General features: G+C 38.4%; 1 protein-coding gene across 1 annotated transcript; it reads left to right on the top strand.

The window, feature by feature from the left end:
* The first annotated feature begins 17,885 nt into the window (after positions 1 to 17,885).
* Positions 17,886 to 24,468, top strand: tekt3 (tektin 3). The gene is made up of 8 exons (XM_034040711.3): positions 17,886 to 18,006; positions 18,634 to 19,222; positions 20,321 to 20,404; positions 20,870 to 20,940; positions 21,420 to 21,563; positions 22,309 to 22,531; positions 22,893 to 23,047; positions 23,826 to 24,468. The coding sequence occupies exons 2-8, from the start codon at positions 18,647 to 18,649 to the stop codon at positions 24,040 to 24,042; spliced, it is 1,470 nt and encodes a 489-aa protein (XP_033896602.2). The 5' UTR covers positions 17,886 to 18,006; positions 18,634 to 18,646; the 3' UTR covers positions 24,043 to 24,468.
* The last annotated feature ends 2,700 nt before the right edge of the window (positions 24,469 to 27,168 follow it).

The raw sequence follows: 27,168 nt of genomic DNA, 5'->3' as shown, positions 1-27,168 counted from the left end.
TTTTTAAAGCCTGTTTTGATCATTAAATAACGTTTGCAGTTCACAAAACCCTTTTCAACTGTTTTAGAGAGGGGGTTGAAGTGCATTCTCGTTTTTCAAAGCACTGTTTTACCTAAGGGAATGTTTATAAAAACAGTCCCTAAAAACAAATTCCTTAAAACAGTCCTCAGTTGAGAATGGGGTCCATTCTTATAAATGCATTTTCCATTTTGTATTGCAAATTAAATTGCAGTAGCAATAAAAACAAAAGTTTTGTCCACATTTTGTTAGCGGAAAGGAGTACCTGGTAACGTATTGCTTTGTTCATTTAAAGGCTTTCAGCTTGGGGTCTCCATCAGTGAATGGGCTGCCGGCACCAATTGGTTCTGAGAATAATGCAGTCAGAGGAAGAAAGTGCATTCACACATTTCCAGCAGCTCTCACAGTCTCTACATTTCTGCTTTTCTTTTCTGTGCTTTTAATACCAGCTGTAATACCAATGGGGATACACTATATGGCAAAGGGTGGAAACAAACCTTGCAGTTAATGACCTCACACACCACTTACCTGTCACAAATTATAAAAAGTAAAAAAAAAACACACAAAATAATTTTAAAAAGCCCAAACAACAGAGAAAGGGGAGTGTACCGTAACATGGGGAAGACCATGAACCTGATTTGAAATGTTTAAAAAGCAATAAAGAAAGCCTAATTTATTTGATTGTATATTTATTTATTTTATTAACTGTTTAAAATTTGATGTACAGTAGGTAACATGCAAAGAATAAATCCTAACATTTGGCACTGTTGGCAGTGCTTTTTATGTTTCCATATACTTATTTTCCAAGTATTTATTTTTAAATATGTCCCATAAAGCTGCATGCACTGAAATTTATATTAAAAGCCAGAAACACCAAATTAAGATATTTTGTGAAACCTCAAAGCTGTGCATTTCAGAAGTCTATTAAACTCTCACACACTAACATCTCTGTGCTGGGACACTCATACATCTGTGAAGTTCATGGGCAATTAATTTTGGGGGAAAGAACACATTGGACCCATGTGATGATCTCACTAATTAGGAATGTGGAATACTTACTGTTCAAATCCCTCCAACCCCATTCTTTAAAACCCGACAACTGTACCATTTGACATTTAAAACAAAATACATATTTTCCCACTTACGAGATGGCAGGGTGTGACATCTAGTGTGTTCTTTCATCCAGATAGGCTGCTCGCAGTTCTTGGGTGTTTCAGTGCTTTCATAAAGCACAAACCATGCATGCAGCTTTCACTGGTGTCACGTTCGCAGTCTTTTCCAAGGCCTCTCTGCATTGAAGGTTTTCTCTAAAGACCATTATCAGGATCAAAACTTTATGTATCTATACCACAAGCTATACATTTCAGATTTTGAAATCAAATGACTTTAAATAACTTTTATGTTTGTCAGCATGTGGTAACACATTTCCAACAACTGCTATGTAATAATTGTACTTATAGATGTTAACTTTTAGATTAATAGCAGCTAGGATATTAGAGGCACAGATTGGGTTTTTTTGCAATGCTGTGCTGTGTGTTTGGTAGCAGGGCAATGCGTTGGGATTGTGATAGATGCTGTTGCTTTGCTCTTGGGATAAGTCAGGGAACACTAACTAGGATTTATTTGCAGAGCACAGGTTGGGAACCTCTAAAGGCTTTCGATGCATTGTGGCTTCCAGCTCAAATACTTTTCAGGACAAGAGTGAGGAGTTCTGTGGGGAAGGGGTGTGCACAAAGTCAGATTCCAAACCATACTGTTCTGCGTTCCCCCTAAAAAAGTGCTAACTGGACTACAATATCAAATCACCTCCCGGACTGATCGTCAGTCTTTAAGGGCTGCATTCATAAAAAAAAAAAACAATAAAGGTAAATGACACCATAAATTCTACAACCTACACATATTGGAGTGGGAACATGTATCTGAAATGCAGCGTTGAGAGTATTCTCTTCAGAGCTGCTGTGTGTGTAACATGTAACCCAGCGTTCTGTTTTAGATTCTATAATTGGCACCCCCTCCCTTCAGTTCAAAATGCCTTCCCTCCAAACTTTTGTAGCACATTCCCAGCTGCTGCAGTCCACTGAATCAACATGCTAGCCCCTGCCCTGGACCATGAGGCAGTAAGAGTGCTCTGATAGAGGCACATGCAAGGGCAGCCTACAACCAGCTGGGCATGCATTGTTTTTTTTTATCTGTATCCATACTGTTTTTTAATCTTTATTCACCAGGCACCCCCATTTAAGATACTACTGTTTACCTTTGATTTTAAATGAGTTCTATAAAGGGTTTTTAAGCCATTTTGTAACTCTTTATAATTTCTCATTAATCATTAATTACCAATCAATAGTTTTGTACAATATGAATTAATCTGCTTTGGATATCCTACTGAATTCCTGTACTGTGAACGTCAATTTATGACATTGCCAATTCATTATAATTTCTCATATCAATACGAATAAGAATAAATGATCTTTTTTGAAGGTACCAACCAAAGTCCACTAACTATATCACTGCCACACACTGTGGATGGCAATGGTTCAAGATGGGGTGGGAAGATATGAAGTCAGGCCCCACCACCCTGATTGAGTGCGAGGGTGTGGACATCATCTTATCATTGAAGCCCAGTAACAAGGTTCATGCCTCTGCTGTTAATCATCAGCTCTGATCATGAGTGCTACACCCAAATAAAGTATGTTATTTACATGAAGCTGGTCCCTAAAGATCCAGGGTCAGGCAGCTTACAGTTGTAGTGCAGGGTGTCCAGTTACACTGGACATATAAATGGAAAGGGCTGATTTGCAGCCAAGTTCTCCTTTCACAGGCTCCCATGGAATCAGAGACTTCGCTGTGTGACTCACATGACTATTTTAATCCACAGAGATCCTGCTGGCATTTAGCACATTGAATGTAGCTATGGAAATTATTCATGCACAATTGAATCCCCTATGTTCATATCTGTGTTACCATTATGCAATGTGCATTTTAAAAGACTCTCTGGGTTTTGTTGGGCATCCTTTTATAGAGTTAATAATAAAGAGGTAGGCTATTACAGTAAATGGGTAAACCAACAGCAAAATTATTATTATTATTATTATTATTATTATTATTATTATTATTATTATTATTATTATTATTATTATTATTATTATCATCAGTAACACTTTACATTATGTATATTTAACTACACTGTAATGTTGTTAATGTAATTGCACTTGTGGTTATTGGTAATTGCTTTGCAAATATAAAACTGCATGTGTAATTGCAGTATAATTACAAAAGACCCTAGCAGCTGCCAGCATGTAAATACATATGCTGTTGCATTGCAACTAAACAACTATATGTGTAGCTACCATGTTACTACAGTGTAATTACAATGTAGTTTGTAATTGTTATTATATATGGTACTAATAAACCAATGATCGCCTGGTACTGTTTATGCACCTTACAATAATGAAACTACAGCAGTGTTGTAATCACATTCCCCAGCTGATAGTACTGTACATACACAGCAGTGCCAATAACAATAAAGTGCTGTGGAGATCTGCAGGACCTTCCTTCTCAGTCGCTGCCACATACCTCCACCCTCTAAGCTGGCACCTCTGTCTGAGTCTCAGCCACTCAAGGCATACCAGCGTCCCACAAAAGCCACTGGTCAGCTAAAACTGCAGCTGCCATTAAGGGCATAAACACAGCCATTAAACAGAGCCCTTCTAAATACAGCAACAGCTCCAGCGACCAAAGCATCCCACTCCCTTATTTTATGTGCATTCTGCAGATGCGTTCTTTACAATGTAAAAATAAATCATGGTTTTGTTCCTGCCTCCAATGCCTATCTATGTATGGAGAATCAGCCTTTCTTCTACTCACAAAACTTGAACAAGCTCCCAGCTTGCACTGTGCCACCAAATCCGTGGCATTTAAAAAACTGGCTGCTCTCAAATGACAAATGTTGAATGCAACTATTTTGTCAGTGCAAGTAGTACTGTACATGCCTTTCTGCTGGACTTCGTAGTATGAATATAAAGAGTTTGAACACAAGCGATAGAGTGTAAAAAGTAACAGCATGAATACCCTCCTAAGGGTAAAAGTTTAATTTTAAATCCAGGCTTACACCCATTAAAATGACATTCCCATAAATCCACCCCAAGCAGTGGCTTTGACTGGGCTAGTGTAAATGCAAACTTGCTGGAGCATGTACAGTTAACAGGGATTTCTAACTTATGTACACTGCAGCGCATCACACATTAGCTTGTCTCATTTTTACTATCAGATGGTTTGCTTTTTTCCTCAGTTAAAAACTTTGTATATATTGCAAGTTAACTCACAAATGTGTTTAATTTGTGGTTAGGCAAAGCTGGTGGTAAATTGTCCTTGGACAATCCTGTACTGCGTCTGTACTGTTTTATAGCCCTTCACTTATTCACTGCATACAGCGTGCAGGATAAAAGAGCTGACAAATGCCATACATAACTCTAAGCAATAAAATCATCACTAAACATACCAGAAAAGCATGCGTCAGAACTGTTAAAACAAAGGATTTGTTCCCAGCATCCACAGATTGCAAAATATGTGCTGGGAGACCTACTACTGGATTACAACGATACCCCACAAGACTTAAAAATAAATAAAAAAGAACAGCGCAAGATATGAAGGTTTAGAAAGACTATTTTTGCAGGGTCATCTTTGCAGTGTTTAAATATTGTACAATGGGGCTCTAGGACACATGGAGCCCACACTAAAAGCCCCCCAGTTCCTGCAGCTGTGGAAGCTTGCTGGTGGTGTATAGATTTTATCTGTGTGACTGACCACAGCAGCATGCCTGGGCTTCTGTCCAAACCTCTCCTCCTAGATGGATGAATACACAATGTGCATGTGTCTAAAGGTACCAGGAGAGATGTTTATGTACAGTCTGTGATTAGAGACTGGGGAGTCATCACACCTGTCAATAGGTATGCACACATGACCAGTGCACTGCAGTTTTATAAAAGCACTCTACAGTATAAGCAGTCTTAGAATCTTTGCACATGATTCCGGTGACAAGGTTCTGCCATTTCTTAGCGCTGATGGAAAGCATCCCAGGTTTACAGCATGCAGCTAGGAGAGAGCATGTTGCATCAACACAGAGAGAGCACAACACCGCCATGTGTATCCAGTAGCTTGTTTTAATTGCAAAAGTGCTTTTGAAACTGCAAATCCCACACTGATTATTACTAAAAGAATCAACCCTGTGCTTTTCTCAAGGTCTGTGATCCATATACAGCAGGGAAGATCCATGCGATGCACCATATTATTACTCACTGATGAACAATTATGTATGTATTTTTTTTAAAAGTTGGAACAATGCTGGAATTCAAAGTAACTTTTCTGTGGTCTACAGAAAAAAAACATTAAATAATCGAATTAATGGCAAGATTAGACTGTGCACAAACTCTGCGTGCCAGTCTAATCCAATCAGACTGACTATTTACATAAATGTTATAATATCCCCTTATAAGAGTTTACCATGATACTTTTGCACAGTCATTTTTCAGTGCATTCATACTTAGCAATGCTTTTTTTCACCATCTTTTATCATACTTATTTCTGGTTTACCTTACTTGTGTGTTGTGCTTTCACCTCACTGGACAAAGCTTTACTGTACTTTTCTATGCTTTTAAATGATGTTGATGGGTCCCATTCACAAACTGTGAGGTTAAGGAAGGTTAAGGCATGTTTTTTTTTAAGCCTGTTTTTATAAATAAAATCAAGTGTGCAGCCTACAAAACCTTTGTCAACGCTTACTTGCAGGTTTCAAAGTCCAAGAGAATGTGTATAAACACTAAAAAACAGTCCTTAAAAACGTTCCTTAAAACAGTCCTTAAAGGTTTGTGAATAGGGCCTGAGACTTTTTGAAATGAAGAAAATGTATTACCTATAGTTAAACTGCACAATCGTAATGGGAAAGAAAGCCTGTGAGAGAGGTATGGCACTGAGACTAATAAAGTGTAAGACAGACTGAAATTTCAAATGAAACTTCAAATCCTAATGAAAGAAACAGCAGTAATCTCCTGTGGAACTGTACTCTACAGAATCAGTGCTTATAGTGCCTGAGGGGTTTCAGTCCATGTGATTACTCATTCCCCTTCAGACTAGAATCACATCCTGGAATAATGCAGATCATAGTTTAGCAATTTGCTGCAGAAAATTAAATCCATATGATCTACCTCCCTCTCAATCAATCTAGACATCCTACTCTGAAGCCCAGATTTATAAAAGGATTGCGCATGTTTTACGACCGTAAAACGGACGCTGAGGGTTCTGAATTCTTGGATGGGATTTATAAAACACATGCAATGGCATAAACACGCAATTAAGACATGATTTGCGGGGGCAATGTCTCTGTGTGCGTATGTAATTCTGTATATGCATATGCAATTCTGGGGCTTTTCTGAACAAAACCACTAAAATTGGGAGGGTATTTTGTAAATGAGGTCTATTAAATATTCCGTCTAATTTATTAAAGCTGCCGATAATTGCGGGCCTCGTATTTACTTGATTATTTTAAGAACTCTGAAAAGCAGGCGTTAATTTGCCGCAGTCAGACAGTAGGCTATATAAAAGGCAAGGTGATGTGGGAGACTTGTCTGCAGGAAGAAGGAGACATCGTTTTCAATGACAAAGAAACATTTAATAACATTTTGCAAAGAGCTTATTTTTTAACCCTTCTGATCAAGTCAGTTTGTTACGGTTTATAATACCGGTACCGTATTGTTTTGCAAACTCCAATTTTCAATACATGTTTCATAGCTTACATGACAAAACAGAAAGTCTGCAAATAGAGAATATAGAATCCATGTAAAAAAGTTTCTTAGAAGCAGCTAAAAAGGTCTTCCCACAGTGGCAAAGCAAGGTTCTAACGAGAGCCTTTACTTCTAGAGTGTAGGCATTATTGTAAGAACGATGGAAGAGATTAAGAAAACGATATTTGGAAGCGCACTGATGACGCAGTTAGTTTGTAGCTAGAACAAGTAGTTTTTCGACCATATATACGATACAGATATGCTTTAAAATACACAGAGTAAGAAATACAGACAAACATAAGAAATAGGAGAGATGTAACTGCATAAGACTTTAAGAAGAAATAAGTCGTAGTTAAACTGAAGACTGTTTGTATGCAGTTGTACGGTTGCTGAACATATTGCTGTACAATAATGGAAGAATTATGCACCCGTTTGACTGCCATGGATATAAGTAAATAAAACTTATTGTTTCTGAAAAGTCTATATGCCTGGAATTATTCTATACAAAATAAGAAGCTGAACTAATATGCGAAGCACTGTCACTGGATGATGCATCGTAATGTATAAGCAACCTAGACTACAAACTCTGAAGTGGTACGTTTGTTTATTAAGAAGCCACCGCACATTCCATATTTTATTCCTTTGTCCTGGTGATGTATTTTGAGCTTGTAACGCATCTTCATGTGTTACAAGTACTGCTTGTACCAAAATCTCCACTTCCATATTGGTAAATTTCAGTTTTTGCTTCCGAGCATCCTCAATACCATGGCCAGTACCAGGCTGAGGTCTTTGTGTGCCATTCATTTTCTTTTGGAATGTGTACCCTACACACGCAGGCCAGGTTTGACCCAAACCCGCTATTTATTGTGAAAGGTGTGTAATTCTCCACCGCTAATTGCGGTGAGGGGTATTTAAATTGGTTTATCTAATTAGTCTTATAAAATAGGTTGTTATTTTGATGTTGAGAGCAGCCGTACTGAACACGCACATCACATGACTTTTTCCGATCGTTTTTTTCCCTTTATGAATTTGTGACTTATGTTTTATTATTATTATTATTATTATTATTATTATTATTATTATTATTATTATTATTATTATTATTATTATTTACCAATTTGACAATTGCTTTGTTCTTTCCCAGCTTGGTTGATGGGCTTGTGTTGTGTTTCCTGTTGTTAGTGCTTGAGTGATATTATTGCATTTCCATTTTAAATTAGGTTTGTGAGCTTAGGGATCCTGCTCCCTGGGAACTGCTCAGTGATTGGGAACATGGCTCACATCTTCCACCGAGCTGCCCAGTTCAGGGTAGAGTTAATGCACAAGGCGCTGGTATTAAAATAACACTTGGCAGAGCATTTGAATGGATGCACTCTGTGTAGTTGCACAAGCTGCCTTGGGAAGGCAGTGTTCATTGTACAGGTGGGGTGTTGCACCTAACCCAAGTAGCAATGTTTAAAGTCAAAGTTATGAATTTGTTTCCAAAATAAAACAGCTGATACCGAACACAATATTTTGATTTGAAATAAAAAAGGGGAATAATAATCAAACTGCAGAATTTCAAGCTTTAATGCAATATAAATCAGTGGTGCACAGCTCGGTCCTGGAGGGCCGGTGTCCCTGCAGGTTTTTATTCCAACTCCACCCCAAAAGTACTTTATTGGACCTTATTAGAAGCTTAATTGGTCCAATTAACTAATTTAGGGTATGTTTAGAACAAAAACCAGGAGGGACACCGGCCCTCCATGACCTGAGTTGTGCACCACTGATATAAATGTTTGTCTCTTATAGTTTTACCTAGTTTTAAGATAAGGTCAGGAGATTATTCTGTGAATCCGGAGCCATCTTGCAAAGACAACAAATGACGTAAGGGTGAATGAACATGGGACAAACTGGGATCAAAGACGTTCGACCAGGATAATCCCAATAACATTTCCCATATGGGATCCATTCTCATATACTTCAGCTGCCATGGGGGTCTCTGTCCTGCACAGTAGCCCAATTCTTCAGCCCAGAGCCGCTCCACATGGAATACCAATTTAGCCTAATGGCATCTGTTTAAGTTTCCTTTTGGTTTATTAGTGGTTATCTATTTAAGTGTTTTGATTGCAGCCTAGTCCTGACAAGAACACACTGATTCATTAGACAGACACTGTTTATTAAGGGCTGGAGGCCCACAGAGTACCGTGTTAATTTGGGCCATTGGTAACATGGGAGTCTTTATTAATAAAACAAACAAACAAAAAACAAGCATGGTGAACATGGATAAGCTCTGCAAAATAAACCCATGACACATGTGGAGAAAGACACCACAGAAAGTAACTATCTATAACTATCAGTTCTGTGCAACATTCACAATCAGCTGTGAGAATTCTGAGCCTTGTTCATGTTTTGTTAATGCTTAGTTAATATATAGTAACACATTTATAAGCTATCTACATAAAGGTATACCATACAACCTGATGTAAAAAAGCATAGGGAGTCGGGCAATGACTGGTATAATTCAAACAATCACTGAGATCTTTCACCATTCGAAGTGTGTGACTGCCCCTCCTGGCTCACCTGTAGCATTTTTATGACATGCTTGATGTCATTCGTGATCCAGGAGCAGTTTGGCCAAAGTGATTGTGTTCAGTATATGCAAAACATGGCAAGAAAACTCTTAGTATGCAGTTGTTAATTATAAAGTTTATAAAGGCAGGAGTAGAATATCAGTGGAACACATACATCCTTATTGCATTTTTGAAATTCCGCTAACATCTAAACAATCTAAACTACTTTTGGCATTCTTCACATTCTTGTTGAACCCCAACAGAAGAAACAGTCAGATATCTGGGCTCTGGACAGTATCGGGGGACGCCAGAAAGGCTTTCAGCCAGGGCTTTGACAGTGCTTTCTATATTGTTAAGTCTCTTTCTGGCTTCCCCTTGCCTGGCGGCTCCAGTGGAATGCACTAATTGCAGCTTGAACAAAGGCAACATTCATTCATCCCACCATCTCTCGCAGCACAGTTCCAGTTCTTTGAGCTTTCCATGTAGAAGGACATGTGTTTCATGCATGGGCCGTGTTTATTGGTGGGCTTTCGGCTTGATTGTATCCTTACCTGCTTGGACTGGATCAAATCATGATGATACACTACACTTTAGGTTAAGGGGTTTATTACATTCTGCTATGCTTTTACTGTGGGAAACTTCTATAAGGGAAAGGAAATCATTTTAAATATCCAAACACAGTCACTGACACATCACAGCAGAGTGCGGTCCCAGGACGAGAGCCGGGAAGCAAAGCCTATTTAAACTTTGGCGCAGTTAACAAGACAAACATTTATTCAAAGAAAGTTGTCCATTATAAAACCATAGATCTATGAAGATACAAATGAAGCAGGACTGCAAACAGATAGGCAGTGATGGTTCTTTTAGGACAGTGAATAATTCTTCAGGGTAGAAATGGAAGCCACAGAGAAAAAGAACAACGAAAACTTCCAGCCAGTCCAGTGTTTCATGTACAGGAATCATGCGCTGTAGGTGTTTTTTCATGCGCTGTAGGAGTTTGAGTGTTAGTGCAGGCTCAGGGTGAGAGTGCCACTTTGTTTTACAGTAAAAAGGCACTTAGGCTGAGCTGTTATGTTTAATAGCCTGTCAAACACTGTCTCCTCAAGCCAAGAACTGTAAAAGCGTGTAGAATCATGTGAGGCTTGAACTGTAAAAGCGTGTAGAATCATGTGAGGCTTGAACTGTAAAAGCGTGTAGAATCATGTGAGGCTTGAACTGTAAAAGCGTGTAGAATCATGTGAGTCTTGAACTGTAAAAGCGTGTAGAATCATGTGAGTCTTGAACTGTAAAAGCGTGTAGAATCATGTGAGGCTTGAACTGTAAAAGCGTGTAGAATCATGTGAGGCTTGAACTGTAAAAGCGTGTAGAATCATGTGAGGCTTGAACTGTAAAAGCGTGTAGAATCATGTGAGGCTTGAACTGTAAAAGCGTGTAGAATCATGTGAGGCTTGAATTTTCCTTGCATTCTATGCTGATTCGTTTGACCCCAATGTTAAAATGCATTGAATTGGGAAAATAATTGTAGCCACACTGTAATTAAATTGCAATACATTTACATCATGCAACTTAACTGAACTTTAACACTATTAGAGATGGGCGGAAACTACAGTATAACTAGTGAACCAAAACGTTGCAATCAAACTGTAGTCTACTGTAATAAAAAATGTATTCCCTTTCATTGCAGTTAAACTGGTGGTGTTGTTTGTTTTTTTTTGCATGGGTGATCCCTTAAGAGCTTGACCTTGACCTTTTAAAATATGGTTTGGTGTTTATTCCCGTGCTTCAAATTAAAATACTGTTTTATTTTGCATAAGATAAGGAAGATTGCGCCTGATTATTACTTGTACAGGAGACCTCCATCCTGTCTAGTAATATACAGAGAGGACTGGGGAAATTGGATACTGTTTCTGCAGATTGCAACTCAGTAGTTCAGAAATTCAGTATCTTCAAATGTCAACACCCGGCGCCTTCAGTGAGAATTTTTTTTTTAAATAATGTTATCTTAAGTTGTTCTTTGTCTGAATCTAGAAGTGCGTATTTATCAAATTACAAATCCAGCTTTATTGTTTTTGGGTAAGTGAATATGTTTTATAACAGCAATTATGTTGTCAAGATTTATTGTTTGATTGCTTTGTTGGCCTCCACAGCAACACATTCATTCACATTCATAATTAACAAGGACAGATCAGAGATGCGGGAGGTTCCGAGGTTGACTATCTTACTGTGCAATGGCATTGTTATCTTATCACCCTCCCCATCCTGTCAGAGAGCTGCTCTGATTTTATATGATTTGCCCTGCCCAGTAGCACTGCCATGAGTGACTTTACAACTCACCCCATCCTTCAGTCAACAGCAGTGTCAGGCTGAAGGTGCTACACCTCCAGTGGTGAAACTGTACACAGAGCAAAGTCACCTGAGCCTGCAGGTATCGGGTGTGCTGCAGTGGGAGATGATTGTGCTTCAATCAAAAGGTATCCGTTTCAAATCACATACTAATACATCTTAATACACACACAGCTCACAATTACAGTGCTTCAACGAAGATAACCCCTGGATTATTCCGTTTGGAAGAGTTTGTCTTCCCTAAATTCCAAGAATAGGAATCTAGCTCTCAAGAGCAGCTTAAAAAAATTTCTACCTCAAATTCCATTGGGGATGTTGGGGTGGAAATCTGTTCTGTAGCAAAGTAAAGTCCATAGACTTTGTATTACTGGTAGTTAAATTTACACAAAACAGTGTGCTACATATCACAAATGTTTCAAGCCAGCCTTAAATAATAGTAGTTTATGTATGTGTACTACACAGTATGCTTGTGTGTGTGTGTCTGCACATGTGTCTATGGAAGGCTATTACTTCAAAAATTAAGATTGTCAGTGTCTATGTCTATGTCTAAAATTATACTGTCAATTTAGTACTGGTATGCTGTCCACATTCGTAATGTACTGAATTTAGCTCTGGAATTGAAAGTTTCAATTTGACATCTGTTACTATGGTATTTATAGCATATGAAGTCAGGGTCAGTTATACAGCTTTAAAATATCTTCGAGTTGAGTCTTAGAGTTGGTTCACAAGTATACAGTAGCTGAGACCCATGCTTACTGAATACAGTATACACCATACCAAAAGGAAACTGTTTTTAAGAAATCTAATGTTATGTTTAGGGGTGACTGAGGCTCATTTGGAGGTCAGTGCTTAACAAGAATTAGAAAAATGATTGGGCACCATCAACAAATCATCATCCAGCATCCTGCCCCAGTGCAATTCTAAAATATTGTAGATACCTGCTGTGAGCTGTGATTCAAATCAATCCAGGAAAGAGAAGACTTGATGGAATTAGTACTGTCTAAGTCTATGTTGATGCTGTGTATTTGATCAATTATTTGATCAATATTTATGTAAAAAGCCTAAATGTTTTTTTAAAAACAATTCAGTACCCCCCACATTTCTATTTTACCAATATCTCATCTTACTAGTGTGGTTGCGCTGATACCATTACCCTAAAATACCAAAACATGCCCCAGAGTACAGAACTATTGCACAGGCAGTGTATTGCCATTCAAGAGCACTTGGTGGAGGGAATCATTATAACTCCCACAACCATGTAAAATGGTGTGTGCGTAGTTCAGCAGGAAATGGGAGTTGTCATGCAGATTCCTTTATATGAATCACGAGGGAGTCCTTGTGCCCTTATATACTGTGTCACGTAATGTAACACTATAAAAGAATTACGGCAATTAAGGTTCAAAGAAAGTCAGACTGTGCTCCAGGTTCAGCCGTCCATGGCTCAGAGAGGAGAGCTGCTGGGTGACTCAGAGGGGAATGGTGCGTTTTGTTGTTTTAGTTGCCATGGGATGGCCTGGAGCTGCTCAGTGTTAAAAGGAGCTTTCCCAGCAGAACAATGTTACAAAGTGATTTCAGAGCGAAACAATGGGGTGCAGGGTTATGTATACAACAGCACCAGCAATGAAACAGATAATTGTGCACTGCTAAGAAATTATGAATGGGTTACAGTCCGGAGAGCTACATTTCTTTTATTGGACAGCAAAGGAATCGCTTAAATATGATTTGATATTGTTTAATGTTATTACCCCAGCACTGGGCTTAATCTTAGCCTTAACCTAATTATTAATAATAATCTTATCCATAATGATACTTCATTTTGTAAACCAGTAATGCCATTATCTATTAGTCTAGTTCTCTTTTAGTTGTTTCAGTTAAGTTGATCATATTTTAAACCATAAATGATATAGAGTATAAACAAAATATCCTTGCAAGGTCAATGTGCCCTGCTTCACTTACCCAGCTCTGCTGCACAGACAGCCTCCTGACCCTGATTGTCTGAGAAGCTCAGTGTAACGAGACACTGGAATCATCCTTACATGTTAAGTTGTTTTCATTCGATTCTTCCTGCTGTAATATGAATGATTTATGAGCGGAGAGTAATATATACTCCACAAGGTAGTTACCTCAACGAGAGACACTTGAGTTCTCCTAACCCTGTTGGAATGCTGTGGGGGTGCAGTGCCAAGGAGAGCTGGAAATAATATTTAGTGAATATTTTGGGGAGCTTAAAGGAAGTATCCCAAAATATCTACCATTAGGAAATGCAAACATGATCAAAGATGGTCAGTCACAACAAAGTAAAAGTAGAGGTTGCTAAAAACAAGCATGCAATGAATTGTTTTAAATGTGTTAGTCTTGATGTTGCTAGGCATCGCAGGACTGGCCTAGCTGGCTTTATAGAAAAGAGCAAGCAAACAAACAAACAATGAAAACAAAAAAACAACTAAATGCAGTTATGATACCAAAGCATAGCTATGTGAAAATATTAGATTGCAGTATAATGTGTTGGCAAAAAAAAAAAAAAGAGCAAATCTTTATCTGTTAAGAAAGGTGGCATTCCATGAAAGAAAGAAAGAAATGATATCTAAATCTGGCTATTTTATTATTATTATTAATTTCTTAGCAGACGCCCTTATCCAGGGCGACTTACAATTGTTACATGATATCACATTATTTTTACATACAATTACATTATTTTTTACACATTATTTTTACATACAATTGCCCATTTATACAGTTGGGTTTTTACTGGAGCAATCTAGGTAAAGTACCTTGCTCAAGGGTACAGCAGCAGTGTCCCCAATCAGGGATTGAACCCACGACCCTACGGTCAAGAGTCCAGAGTCCTAACCACTACTCCACACTGCTGCCCTTTTACCAATCATGAGCATTGTTCTTTAGTGTTCCTATTTTTCATATTAGCAGTAAGATGTCCCATTAGTCACTATAGGAACACTGGTTTGAAATTAAGCCTCCTAGTTCATGTACTGTAGTAGCACTTATTAACATTTGACTATAGGACAAGTTTGTGCATGTTGCTGGACCTTCAGCAATGCCATTGGAACTGCTAATTGTACTGGTGCAAACCCCCAGGCTGTGACTGAGTCTACAGTATATAAAACCTTTTTGGAGGAGCCCAGTTGTCAATCAGTGTCTCTAAGAATATGTAACATTCTATAACATTTCTATATGTCCAGTTGATATCTAATGATTCCAATAGAAATGGAGAGTGCAATGTAAAGTACAAGAACGTTTAAGATTGCTTCTTATTGGAAAGGGGGTGGCCTTTTGGAAATAAAGACATTGCCACTGATGTTTTCTTCAGATGAAACGTAATAGGCGTGGCTCATCTAATCTGTAAAGGAAGCAGTGTTTAGGGATCTACATGTTACCAGAAGTACACAGTATCTGCACCCACCCCTTGCAGCTGTATCCAAACAAATAGCATGACTCCATCTTTATTTTCTATTTGGCTTCCAATCTAAAGTGGAGGGAAGGAACATGCTATCTACCAACTCCCTGTTGTTTAAAGTACAGTATATATCAAAGGGTTTCTTTTTAAAACCTGTTTCTTGAAAACAAAGGCAAATGATTTGCAAAGGCATATTGATTACAATTTCAGACAAATCCAGTTTGAATACAGATATATTTCTTGAAACAAAGCTTCTTGAATCTTTAGAATTTTTTAGATATGTAATTGTACACTGTATAATTGTGCCACAGTACAGTATGTCTGTCACATAAATCCTGAGATAAAACGATAAGAAACTAAATCAAGTAGACAAACATTTTGGCTACAGCTATCATCAGTTTCACTTTATGTCAGTAACATACAGTATTATATCCCCCATGAGGGTGCATTTTAAATATACAGCTCCTTAAAGGTGTCAAAATCATAACAATATAACGGTCACATGAGCCTTCACAATATCCCTGTTGTCTGAGAGGTCCTAATAATAATATGAAATACAGCAGCAGTCATATTTCAATATGCAGAAGTAAGGTCTTGCATGCTCTAGATCAATGCTGTGATTGTGAATATGTGTTGTTTTATATATATATATATATATATATATATATATATATATATATATATATATATATATATATATATATATATATATATGTATAAAAAGTCTCCCTTAGCAATGCATTAAAGAATAATACAATAATAAATGACTTCCCTCCCCTCAATATGCAATAAGAATACAATCAGAGTATACATTATATTTCAGACTTGCTAACATAATGACTTGGTTGCTAAGAACCCCCATGCACGGCTGCTGGCTGCTTTGTGTAAGCGTAGCAGTGGAAAATGATGAGCTCAGCTCTTGTCTTGTTCAGCATAGATTCAAAGGGCATGTTTCCAATCAAAGGTATCCACAACAGTCCAAGAAGAAAAAAGGAAATATCATTCTGTTCACAAGATCTACAAAGACAGGGCTTACCACTTAAGAACCTAAAGAAGCATTAACTTTTATTTTGAGATTTGGTCAGAACTGTTTATTGCCTGGAACATTTTAAACTAAACTAAGAAGCTTAATAGGAGAAGACAGTCCATCCTTCAGGTAAAACACCAGTGCAACAGTAAATCTAGAGCACTTGTTTGTGCAGAAGCTAGCTGTACTCTTATCTGGAATATCTACTTAAAACAAAAGTAGTTAAAGCTGACTTGGTCAAAAGAAAGGAGTCAGCTGTACTATGCATTCTTGGCAGAGGGGGTTCTTTCATTTTTACTAAGGTAAATTTTAGTTGAGCATATGTTCAGTTTAGCAAGCATGCAAAATCTAGAAAAATGTGGTCCATCAATAAAATCAATATGGTATAAGATGCAATCGGAAACTGAAATGGACCTCTTTTCCTGTGTCATGTTAACCCCAGCTGTGACCAAACAGGTTTAATTGGTTCATTTCCTCTCTCTGAAGGGCCTGGACTGGGCTAATTGGCTGGGTTTTTTTTCTGCTGTCAGTATGGGATTTAGCCATCTAGCTCTAACAAAAGATAATTTCCTATCTATAGGTCCTGGTTATTCATTTCATACATTAGTCAGGAATCATATACCTTAGCTTCCTATACCATGATCGATCAATGTTGTCAATAGAATCATACAATGACTATTTATACCTGTTACCCATGCATGAACCCTAATGAAATCTTCCAATAGATCACCATTCACCAGTCTTGGCTACCACGCTCCACTCCTGACAACCCTGGTGTAGCTCCCAATTTGATTCACTTACAAGCTGCAGAGTTTTTAAAAAGACAGTAATTATCTTATACCGACTCAGTTCAATTCTAAGTCGTCTCTTAGTATGAATGCTGGAATCAATATGTAAAAAAAAAAAAAAAAAAACTAAAAATATAACATTATATAGAGAGCAGAGGTACTTTAGTGACTGTGGATAAACTTTGGAAATGCAAGAGGAATATGGGAAACAATACAATATACATTGAAATTCAGGGTTATAGCACCTTGTTCAACATGTGCGCAAGTTTCTGCTTAGCCAACTCCTAATCCCGCATTCAGTTCTGCAGTCCTCTACGACAGGGGGCGCTAGCCAAGGGGTACGTTTGCAACACAGATTAGAGCCAGACGGTGTAACACAATTGAACTGTTACTTACATAACCAGTACCTTAATCAGTAATTAATTTCTGTACTTCATAAATGAATAAATATGCATTTTCACTGCTTCAAATTTAATACAGATAGAAAGATTGCTTTTTTTCCCCAAATAACAATAAATCAAATATAATAATAATAATAATAATAATAATAATAATAATAATAATAATAATAATAATAATAATAATAATAATAAAACGTGATATTGTGATTTAACCTGAAGTACACCTGGGCTTTAATAACTGGGTCACACGTGTTTAATTTTTTTTTTTTTTTCCAGATTATTTTATCAACTGTATAATCTCATTTCACGGATCATTGTCCTTGTCTCTTAACAGAACACCCAGCAGTGCTAAAATGTACCTTCACTGAGAAACATTGCATCTCCTGCTTTGTCTGATCTCCTTGGATTGCCGGTTACCGAGAGCAACCGCTTCCATGGCAACGAAGCAAGTAAAACTTAACTTTCAGGTCCCTGCCTATTTTGTGATGATTGGCTTATACAACACCTAGCGTCACGCCTCCAGTGCAGTCCCATTTATCTAATTGACCAGCGAACTTGTCAATCAAGAAGAAGTCACAATAGGAACTTTTCACAGGTTGTTAAGGGCTGCTAAGGTGTGAGAGCTGCTCTGTAAAGGGGCGCACAAACTCAGGTGTGCTGTAACCGCAGAGCTGCACATTCACATTCAGGTAGGTGTATTTTTTTCCTTAAAAATATTTATGAACCACCAAATATTTTGTTACAGATACATTTTAGGACGTTTTTTTGGGTCACTGATATTAATATTACCTCCCAAAAAGCTGTATTTCTGAAAAACAAAATAATGAAGTCAGGCATGGTATGTAAACGTTACACGAAGACAGAAAAGTAGCATATTAAATATACAATGGGATGCCATTTGTATATGTTAGCTATTTTTTTGTTGTTGTTGACAGTTTGTAGGCTATGTAATCATTCTGTTTGCATTGAGATAGTGCGATCTACTGAGATAATTAAGCTGAGATAGTGGTCATTGAAATGTTTTTTTTTTTTTTTACATTATTTTGTCCTTTACCATTTAAACTATTATACACCTTTTCAATGAACAAGTAGACATGCTTTAGTATTTATTACCACCTTTAAATTTCACATTGCAATTCACACAAAGTATTTAATTACAGTGGCATAGGATGCAGCAGGGTCATATAACATGTTATTTGCTGTGCTTCAGTATTTGAAATACACTTAACATATTGTTTCTCATCAAAGGACAGAATATTGACCGTTTACAACAGAACAATGACATGCTTCTCTGTTTTTTTTTTTTTTCGTTACAGGAAAAAAACTTCCATGATGGAACTTTTGGGTTCTACCCATACAGCCACGTATACTCGTCCAGGAATGAAGTCCACTAACTTTCTACCTGCTATTTCCACAATGGCTTCCAGCTATAAGAACCCCCACTTCGTCATGAGCCAGAGCATGTACCTACCCTGGAGGCCCAGCTCCTACTTCAGAACAGCGTCTGCCGTTCCCAGCATCGGAGTTACCTCCAGAATCTCCCCGGATCTGATCCAGGCCAAGGTCAGCAGATTTCCTTCTACCCGCACGGCCCTGTTCGCCCGCTACACCCCTGTGGACTGGTTGAAGTCGAACCACAAAAACTACATGGAGTCAGAGTCTTCGAGGCACAGCGCTGAGAGGCTCAGAGTGGACACTGCCCGTCTCATCCAGGACAAAGAGCAGCTGACCAGAAAGACCCAGAGCACCACCAGCAAGAACATCGGGGAGCGCCTCAACGACATCGTGTTCTGGAAGTCCGAGCTGAACCACGAGATCGAGAACATGATCGGGGAGACCAACGCTCTGGCCGAGGTGAAGAAGAGACTAGAGAGGGCTCTGGCTGAAACAGAAGGGCCACTGCAGGTGAGCTTAATGACAAAGCAATGATTTATATTAGAAGGGGCGCATCTATCAGTACCACCTTTGCCCCAATTTTTGATGTCCAGATATATTAGGTATACCTTGACTAACTCATATCAAGCGATGATGTCACAGTGACCCTCTTTTTCATGGTATTAAAACCTGATGGGCTGAGCTATTGAAGGCGTACAAATACATGGGCGTTGCATATCCACCCTGGCCCTCCCTTATAATGTGCAGTACTAGAGGCGCAGGACCAGCACTTGACACACCAGTGCCCTGACATTTGTTCGACGAGGGTCACTGGAGATAGTTGAAATAGTTTTAAAGCTAAGGTAACCTGGCAACAGCAGACAGACTGATTGAGTGTGGTCAATTATCTTATTAGGTTTCCAGCTTTGGGCCCAAGTAGTGTCATGTTGATGTGGCTAAAGCTCTGGTGACATGCACACTTTAAGGTGTACTATCAGATATCAGGACGGTTCGTTTATAGACATTTAGGTAATCAATGGCCTGAGCACCTTGATACTCTTTACACACAATACTATTGTCTTAGGATTCTCTGTAGTTTGTCCTTATTTTATTATTATTATTATTATTATTATTATTATTATTATTATTATTATTATTATTATTATTATTGGTAGCAGTAGCATTATTAGTATTACTGGTAAAACTAGTAAAAAATATTATTATTTTTAAACCCAGCCCTTATGGTAAGATGCTATTCAAAATGTTCAGGCTATTTATTTAGCAGTTCACTATGCTTTACCAAAATGTTCTGCAATAGTGAAGTTGTGAATTTTCTTGGTATAAGTCAGTATTTTCACAAGCTTGAGTGGAACAAATGTTATGTTTTTTTTTAAACCCAGGTACTATAAACTCAGAAGACCCTTTTGCAAATCATATTGTATTTTTACAGATTCTTTGTTTTGTTTGGCTTTGTTTGTGTTTGTGTGGTTGTTTGGTTTGCAGCTCAAGGTTGAAAGGTTCTATCATGGCTTAGTTATCTCTTAAGCAAAATACGGTACAGCAATCGAAAGACAGTGCGTTTGCACTGCTCCAGTATTTATAAGGCAAACCTTTGTTTTGAAATGACAGGTCGCTCGGGAGTGTTTGTACCACAGAGAGAAGAGGATGTCAGTTGACCTGGTCCATGATAAAGTGGAGAAAGATTTAATTCAGGTTAGAACGGTTCTCTAATTGTATTTGACTTGACATGTACAAATGATTGCATCTTATGAAGAGTAGTAGAAATGGTAGAAATGTTTATTATTATTATTATTATTATTATTATTATTATTATTATTATTATTATTATTATTATTATTATTATTATATAGTATATCAAACTTGAACATATTTAAAAATTACAAAAAAGCTACTGTTGACCTACAGACACGCATAGCTGCTTCACAAATTATAATATTAAATTGCAATTATTAGTTTATTGTTAATATACAGCAGTCTCACTGAACTGTCCTGGTCAATTACTTTTAAATAAAAATATATTTACTTTTTACTAATAATAGAATAATAGTGTGTTTTAATGGTCCAGCTTAATAATACTATCATGTGGTACAAACAGTGTATTGTTTGTTGTTGTTTGATATATAAGTAATTACCATACGTATGTTTTTGTTTAAACAGGAGGTTGAATCCATCAAGGGCTGCCAGGAGAGAATGAGATGTTCTCTGGATGCAGCCAATAGCCAGCTCGCGTAAGGAAGCAGGCAATAGGAAACACTGCATGGGATAGCATGCCATAAACAAAGTATTGAAAAAAACATGCATTTATTTAATGTTATTAACTAGATGGCTATATTCTGAGTTGCGTTTTTCCTGTATTGTTATCGACATACTAATAGCAGTAATAAAGATTCAGTGTTGGAAAGTGTCTTGAGCAGCTCAAGCGTGCACAATGAGAAATGCTTTTGAAATACTTACTGAGATCACTGACATATGTTAAGGCAAAGGTGTGTACTGTATATGGGTAAAAGAGACAACTAGGTCTCCAGGCTTTAGGTCTAGGCAACTTCACAGAGGTTGGTTGCTTGCAGATAGAGGAGGCACTTGGTTGCATGCAGTTAACTGAATGTATGGTGTTCTTGTGTAAAAAGTGAAGGCTGGTCATACATCTTTCTGTCCGTTCTTAAGACACTGTGTGATGGGGTTTTTTTTATAAATTTTTTTTTTTTAGGTCCAACAGAGCAGCCCAACACGAGTTAGATAGAGACATCAATGACAAACTGATCGCCCACAGGATTGATGACAAGTGCCACTATCTCAGAAACACCTCTGATGGCATCAGTTACTTCCATGGGGTGGAGAATATCGATGCAACGTAGGCAACAAAAAAAAAAAAGAAATCTTTTTAAAAGGGGGCATGCATAAGGATTACCATATGACTGCTTGGGACCAGAATGCACTGCTTTTAATACTCTTGGCTACTCCATCGTGTGAGAAAGAAAGTGGTATTTTGTACTGCTCACGATTCACATTCTTCTTTTGTTTGTTTATTTAGCAGACGCCTTTATCCAAGGCGACTTACAGAGACTAGGGTGTGTGAACTATGCATCAGCTGCAGAGTCACTTACAATTACATCTCATCCGAAAGACGGAGCACAAGGAGGTTAAGTGACTTGCTCAGGGTGACACAATGAGTCAGTGGCTGAGGTGGGATTTGAACTGGGGACCTCCTGGTTACAAGTCCTTTTCTTTAACCACTGGACCACACAGCCTCTTCTGTTCTTATAGTTCAGTTTTTAAGGGCTGGTTCATGAAACATGTTAATATGTTTGGTTCCTATTTATCAGAACGGTTTGCACTAATTAGTTGACATACAGGATGCAGTAGGACTTAAAGTTTGGGATATTAGGGACTGCAAGGGGTTCACTATTATCTCCTTCACATGAGGTAATATCTGTACCTACAGCTAGTGCCTTCTGCTTCAGGATCCCTGTGCCAGTCAATGCTGCCACATACCAGCTCATGAATAACTGATTATTCCCAGTTTGCTTCAGTGAGCTCTGCTTCCCAGGGCCAGCCTTAGCTCGGGTGTGATAACACGTGTTTACTTTCCTGTGTAGAGTTTCAATGCCCGAGTCCTGGGCCAAGTTTACGGACAATAACATCCTGCGCTCCCAGAATGAGCGGGCTGCCTCAGCCAAGCTGCGGCATGACATTGAAACTCTTCTGAACACGACCTCCAATGAGATGTGGAATCACTTCAACAGCGTCAACGTGGCTTTTACCAACCGCCTGTCCGAGGTGGCCGATGCCAAGAACAAGCTGCAGATGCACCTGGCTAAGGTAACCCTTCCAGAAAGTTTGAAATAAAAACGTACATTTGGATACCGCAGTAATGCCAGGGCTCTGGGCCTATTGCACATGTTTTTCCCTTGCTTATAGTGGGCAGTTACTGTGTTCCCTTATAAAAGCTGACCATGGTAAATTTAAACAGAAAAAAGCTGTGTTTCCACTGTATCTTGTTTCTGAACAATATAAAACCTCTGCCAAATGTCAGAGCACCTTTATCTGTACAGATTAGTGTAAATGTTTTTTTGTTTCACCCACTTGGCAAAGTAGTCTGCCCCTGGAGACTGATTACCCCCCTCCCCCCCATTTCAAGAATTTGATTAAAACGTTGTCGATTTCTTTCCCTAATGTCTAGACCCTGCAGGAGATCTTCCAAACCGAAATGCTCATTGAGGCCCTGAAGAAGGCCATCCGGGACAAGGAGAGCCCTCTCAAAGTGGCCCACACTCGCCTGGACGAGCGCACAAGGAGACCCAATGTGGAGCTGTGCCGGGACTCTACTCAGCTTCGGTCAGTTCAGAAGCACCCTGCAGCTGCATAGCTCAATCTATTTCAAGAGTTGCCTTTTGAAGCATGTCTGCTTATATTCACACATGTGCCCTTTCCCCCATTCCTCCCTGCCAAAGCATGGCACTTCCACAACACAAAAAGACACTGGGGCTGTTTAGAGTCTAGGCAGGGCTACTTAAACCTGCTGCTACGTTTGAATATTGCCTAGTCTACTATACCCAAATCACTATAATTTAAGTAACAACTTTTAGAAAAGAATGTCTTTTTAAAGTTCCTTGCTAAATATTCAGCTGTTCATCTTTGATGAGTTCAAGAGACATTTTCAGAGGGCATATATTTACAGCTGCATAGTACTGTAGGCTGGATAGCATAATCTGCACACATTTGTCAGTAATCAGACAGTGGGATTATTACACTAAACATTCAAAATAAGTGAATTCTAATGAGGTGCTCAATTTGGATTTGCCCCTTATCTGTCATACGTGTGTGCAGTAGAACTGTTCTTGCATGAGACCTGATTATTCTGCCGCACAAAAACACAGAAGCATAAAAGGTCACAGGCTAGACTGGCCCAGACTGCAGAAACAAGAACTTACTGGTTCTGCCTGAAGAAGGAAAAAACATAATATTTGGTAGGACAAGAAATTATTAAAAAAAAAAACCCATTATATTATAGTATACAGTTGATGGTACTTTATTTCCCTATATACTTAACGCTATAATTTTGTTCAGTAATGACAATAAACGGTGCCTGTTTTGTGCGGTTGTCTGTTCGCAGGCTGGTTAGTGAAGTCCGAGAGATTGACGACACTATTCAGAGACTGCGGGAGAGGCTCTGGGAGGCAGAGAAGACCCTTCAGATGCTGGTCAACACCAAAGTGACCCTGGAGCATGACCTGTCCATCAAGGCTAACTCCCTGTTCATCGACCAGGAGAAATGCATGTCAATGCGCAAGAGCTTCCCCAGCACCCCCAGGCTCGTGGGCTACACATGAAGAACCAGGTCATTCCAAAAAGGATTGTATTTTGAAGACAAGGTGTATGGCATTAAATATATAGGGCACTTTCCTGCTAAGATGTGATGATTATTTTTATTTTATCCCACCGCCCCCTCCCCTTCCACCCCCCGGTGTTCTTGATGTGATTTTTACACACAATGGTTTCCATCACATAAAACACATGCTGTTGCTTTGTCACTTAAGCCTTGCTGTGTCACCCCTTCCACAGGGTGCAGCTAGTCCATGAAAGCACTACATTTACATGATGACTACTTTAATTATGACTTTTGATGTTTACCGACAAATTAGTGGTGATCTGCCATATATTACCCTGTAAATTACTATGTGACTGATTGAAAGTTTCAAATTGAATGATGACTTGGAATGTTGACTTCTGTTGGTTGTAAAGAATGTCTCACTAAACTCCTATTAGTATCATTGAAAAGATCTACCATCTGAGCTATCAGTTTTTGTTTGCTTACAAACACTTGAAAATCTCAAGTATCTGTTTGTGTGCGGCAGATGTGATCGACTCAGTTTGGGGGGTGAACCCAGCTGGAAACAGACAGTAATCTGTGAAACAAAAAAAAAAATAGTCCAGAGTGTTTGCAATCACACACACACACACACACACACACACACACACACACACACACACACACACAAACATAAAACAACTGGGTAGATTATTTATATTTTGGGTAAATCTGATATAAATGCCATACGCCCAACTGACAGTGTTATGGCTTCAAATCTATTATGGTTCAGGTTCTCTCTTTATTAGAGCAACAGTATATACCGCATTCCTTCTTATCACCAATATTCATTTCTTTGAATATCTTTGGAACACCAATGCAAAGACCAACACTGCAACCCATGTAAATAATTAAAAGGGTGTGAGATAAAAGTGCCAGTAATTGCACTGGATTGCATTTTTACAGTAACTCACTGCACCCAGTTAATGTCAACATTCTGACAGCCTGTATTTGAATCTCTGAATCCTCTTTGCACAACATTGAAAGGGTCAAAAGCAAAGGGTTCTCCCTTTAAAGCAAGTTCAAACATATCTGTGGCCGCTGTGAAGCTAACCTTAACCTACAGTATATGCACAAAACATATACTGCTGTAAAAGCACCACTGTGTATGGTAATGCATTGTAAAATAAAGACACAGAAAATAAATGCATTGTAAAAAATGGTAAATCCATGCAGTAGTATATGAAGGAAAGACCATCATACACTTTTTTAAAGGACTACCTTTATGACAGTGTATACCACTAGCACAATACCAGGTTGGAGCCAAGTATTGGGTAGTAGTTGGAGTTGTTGGGGCCCCAGCCAGGTAGTGCTTGGGTGTGTGTGTATATATAAAGTTACTGTGTTTAATTAAAGCAAAACAAATTCCATTGGATGTGAAATCTGCTCAAGCCAAAGGTTTCAGTTGTGGAGTTTCAACAGCTCCTGCCAAGTTTCAAGAGCACTGGCCCAAAGTCACTGCTCTCTCAAGTTTATTTTCATCTTGAGACCGTGCAGTTTATAGGCCAGGAGGAGTTGAAGTATGATTTACAGTTCTTGTATTGCTGCTTGAATGGCATTAGGTAGAAAGCACAACCCACTGATTGCACTTTGTACAATCAACTTTATATTGGTAAATTAGTATTCAGGTCTATCATGTGTTGGTTCTTACAAAATAACATACTGACACTACAGGACTTGTTTTTCCTCAATACTGTAACTTTTGTAACTAAGGTACATGACGTGTTATACTGTACAAATAGGGAGGGGTTACTTTTATAAAAATAATGATTTGGCAAATGTGCCTCTCTTAGTCATCTACAATCATTTCATCTGCTGTTCTAACAATAGACGATGCTTTTCCTGAGTCTTTCTCTTTCAGAAGTCTATACAACTGCTATTAGACATAGCTCTGCTCCTCCATCAGCACTGGAACAGAGCCCAGAGTTCCTCTTTTCTGGGAAGGAGTAAAAATGTTGTGGGCCATTCTGAGAGAATATCAGTGGTGCCCTTGTTGAAAGTACAAACAGTCTCAGCCTCAATAGAGAAAAAAAATATTCATTTCATTTTCATTTTTTCATTTTGTTTTCAAATAACTTACATCAACTACACTATTGTTACAGCACTCTATATGTTAGTGATAATCCTATATACCCGGAAGGATTTATTGAAGTACAGTATGTAATTAAATGGTTTGAAATAGTTATTAAATCCTAGTTATCTGTCTGGTCATTTAAGTTTCAAATAATGACGGCAGCACATGCATAGCAATTGTATAACTTAAATACAGTCGTAATTTGAAAGAATACTGTTCTGTTAAGTGGTTCTATAATGTAGTTCTGTCACAGGATTATGAGGTAAACATGTTGGCAGTATTGTATGTGGTAACAGTCAGATTGCTGTGCATCTACAGTCTATAACAAATGTTAAAGATTTGTCAACTTGGCCTTGCATCTTTTTGGCTAAGATAGCATTGAAATCATTGAGCCCATTTTATTGTCAGCATTGAATATACCAAAGGTGAGCTTTGGAAGAGCCAGTGGCCCTGTCTGAAAGCATGCATTTGCTTGCACTATAAACAGCAAAGTGCAGGGCTAAGACCAGCTGGGATTCATCTGAGGAATTCTTGACGCTGCCCTTCCCAGCACAGTCCCGGCTGGCCTCTTAAAGAGACAGGGCACCATTGTTCTCTGTTACTTTGCAGGGATTGAGGGATCTTTCAACACTTTAATATTATCAAGCTGGCCTACAAAACACACATCATTTATGGAACTAAATGCACCGGCACAAAATTCATGGGGCAAATCGGGTTACCAGGTGGCATAAAAATAAAGAACGTGTTTTTCAAGTCTGCTTCTGTTTTAATAATAAAGGACTGTGTGGACCTGGTGGTCACCTATGCGCTTTATGAATTGTTTATTTGTTGTGCAGGGGCAATGGGTAGAGTGATCTGAAGGAGCCCTTGAGGTACCTGGAGTCAATTTGACAGCGTGTTCCAAGATTTCTTTGAAGGTCATCTCCAATGACCTCCCCAATCCCTTGACTCAAATCAAAAGGCAATGGTCTATTATTGGACGACAGAGTTCTTGCTGAAATGCAATATTATGGT

Source organism: Acipenser ruthenus, chromosome 19, assembly GCF_902713425.1.
Source record: "Acipenser ruthenus chromosome 19, fAciRut3.2 maternal haplotype, whole genome shotgun sequence".
Lineage (NCBI taxonomy): Eukaryota > Metazoa > Chordata > Actinopteri > Acipenseriformes > Acipenseridae > Acipenser > Acipenser ruthenus.
The sequence above is the reverse complement of the archived record's forward strand: the minus strand, read 5'-3'. Positions and strand labels throughout refer to the sequence as shown.

Excerpts from the sequence above, each read along its gene's own strand:
- tekt3 (XM_034040711.3), top strand. The coding sequence starts at position 18,647 with ATGATGGAACTTTTGGGTTCTACCCATACAGCCACGTATACTCGTCCA. Across the intron at positions 20,941-21,419 it reads GCAGCCAATAGCCAGCTCGC|GTCCAACAGAGCAGCCCAAC; the intron begins GTAAGGAAGCAG and ends TTTTTTTTTTAG. Across the intron at positions 23,048-23,825 it reads CGGGACTCTACTCAGCTTCG|GCTGGTTAGTGAAGTCCGAG; the intron begins GTCAGTTCAGAA and ends GTCTGTTCGCAG.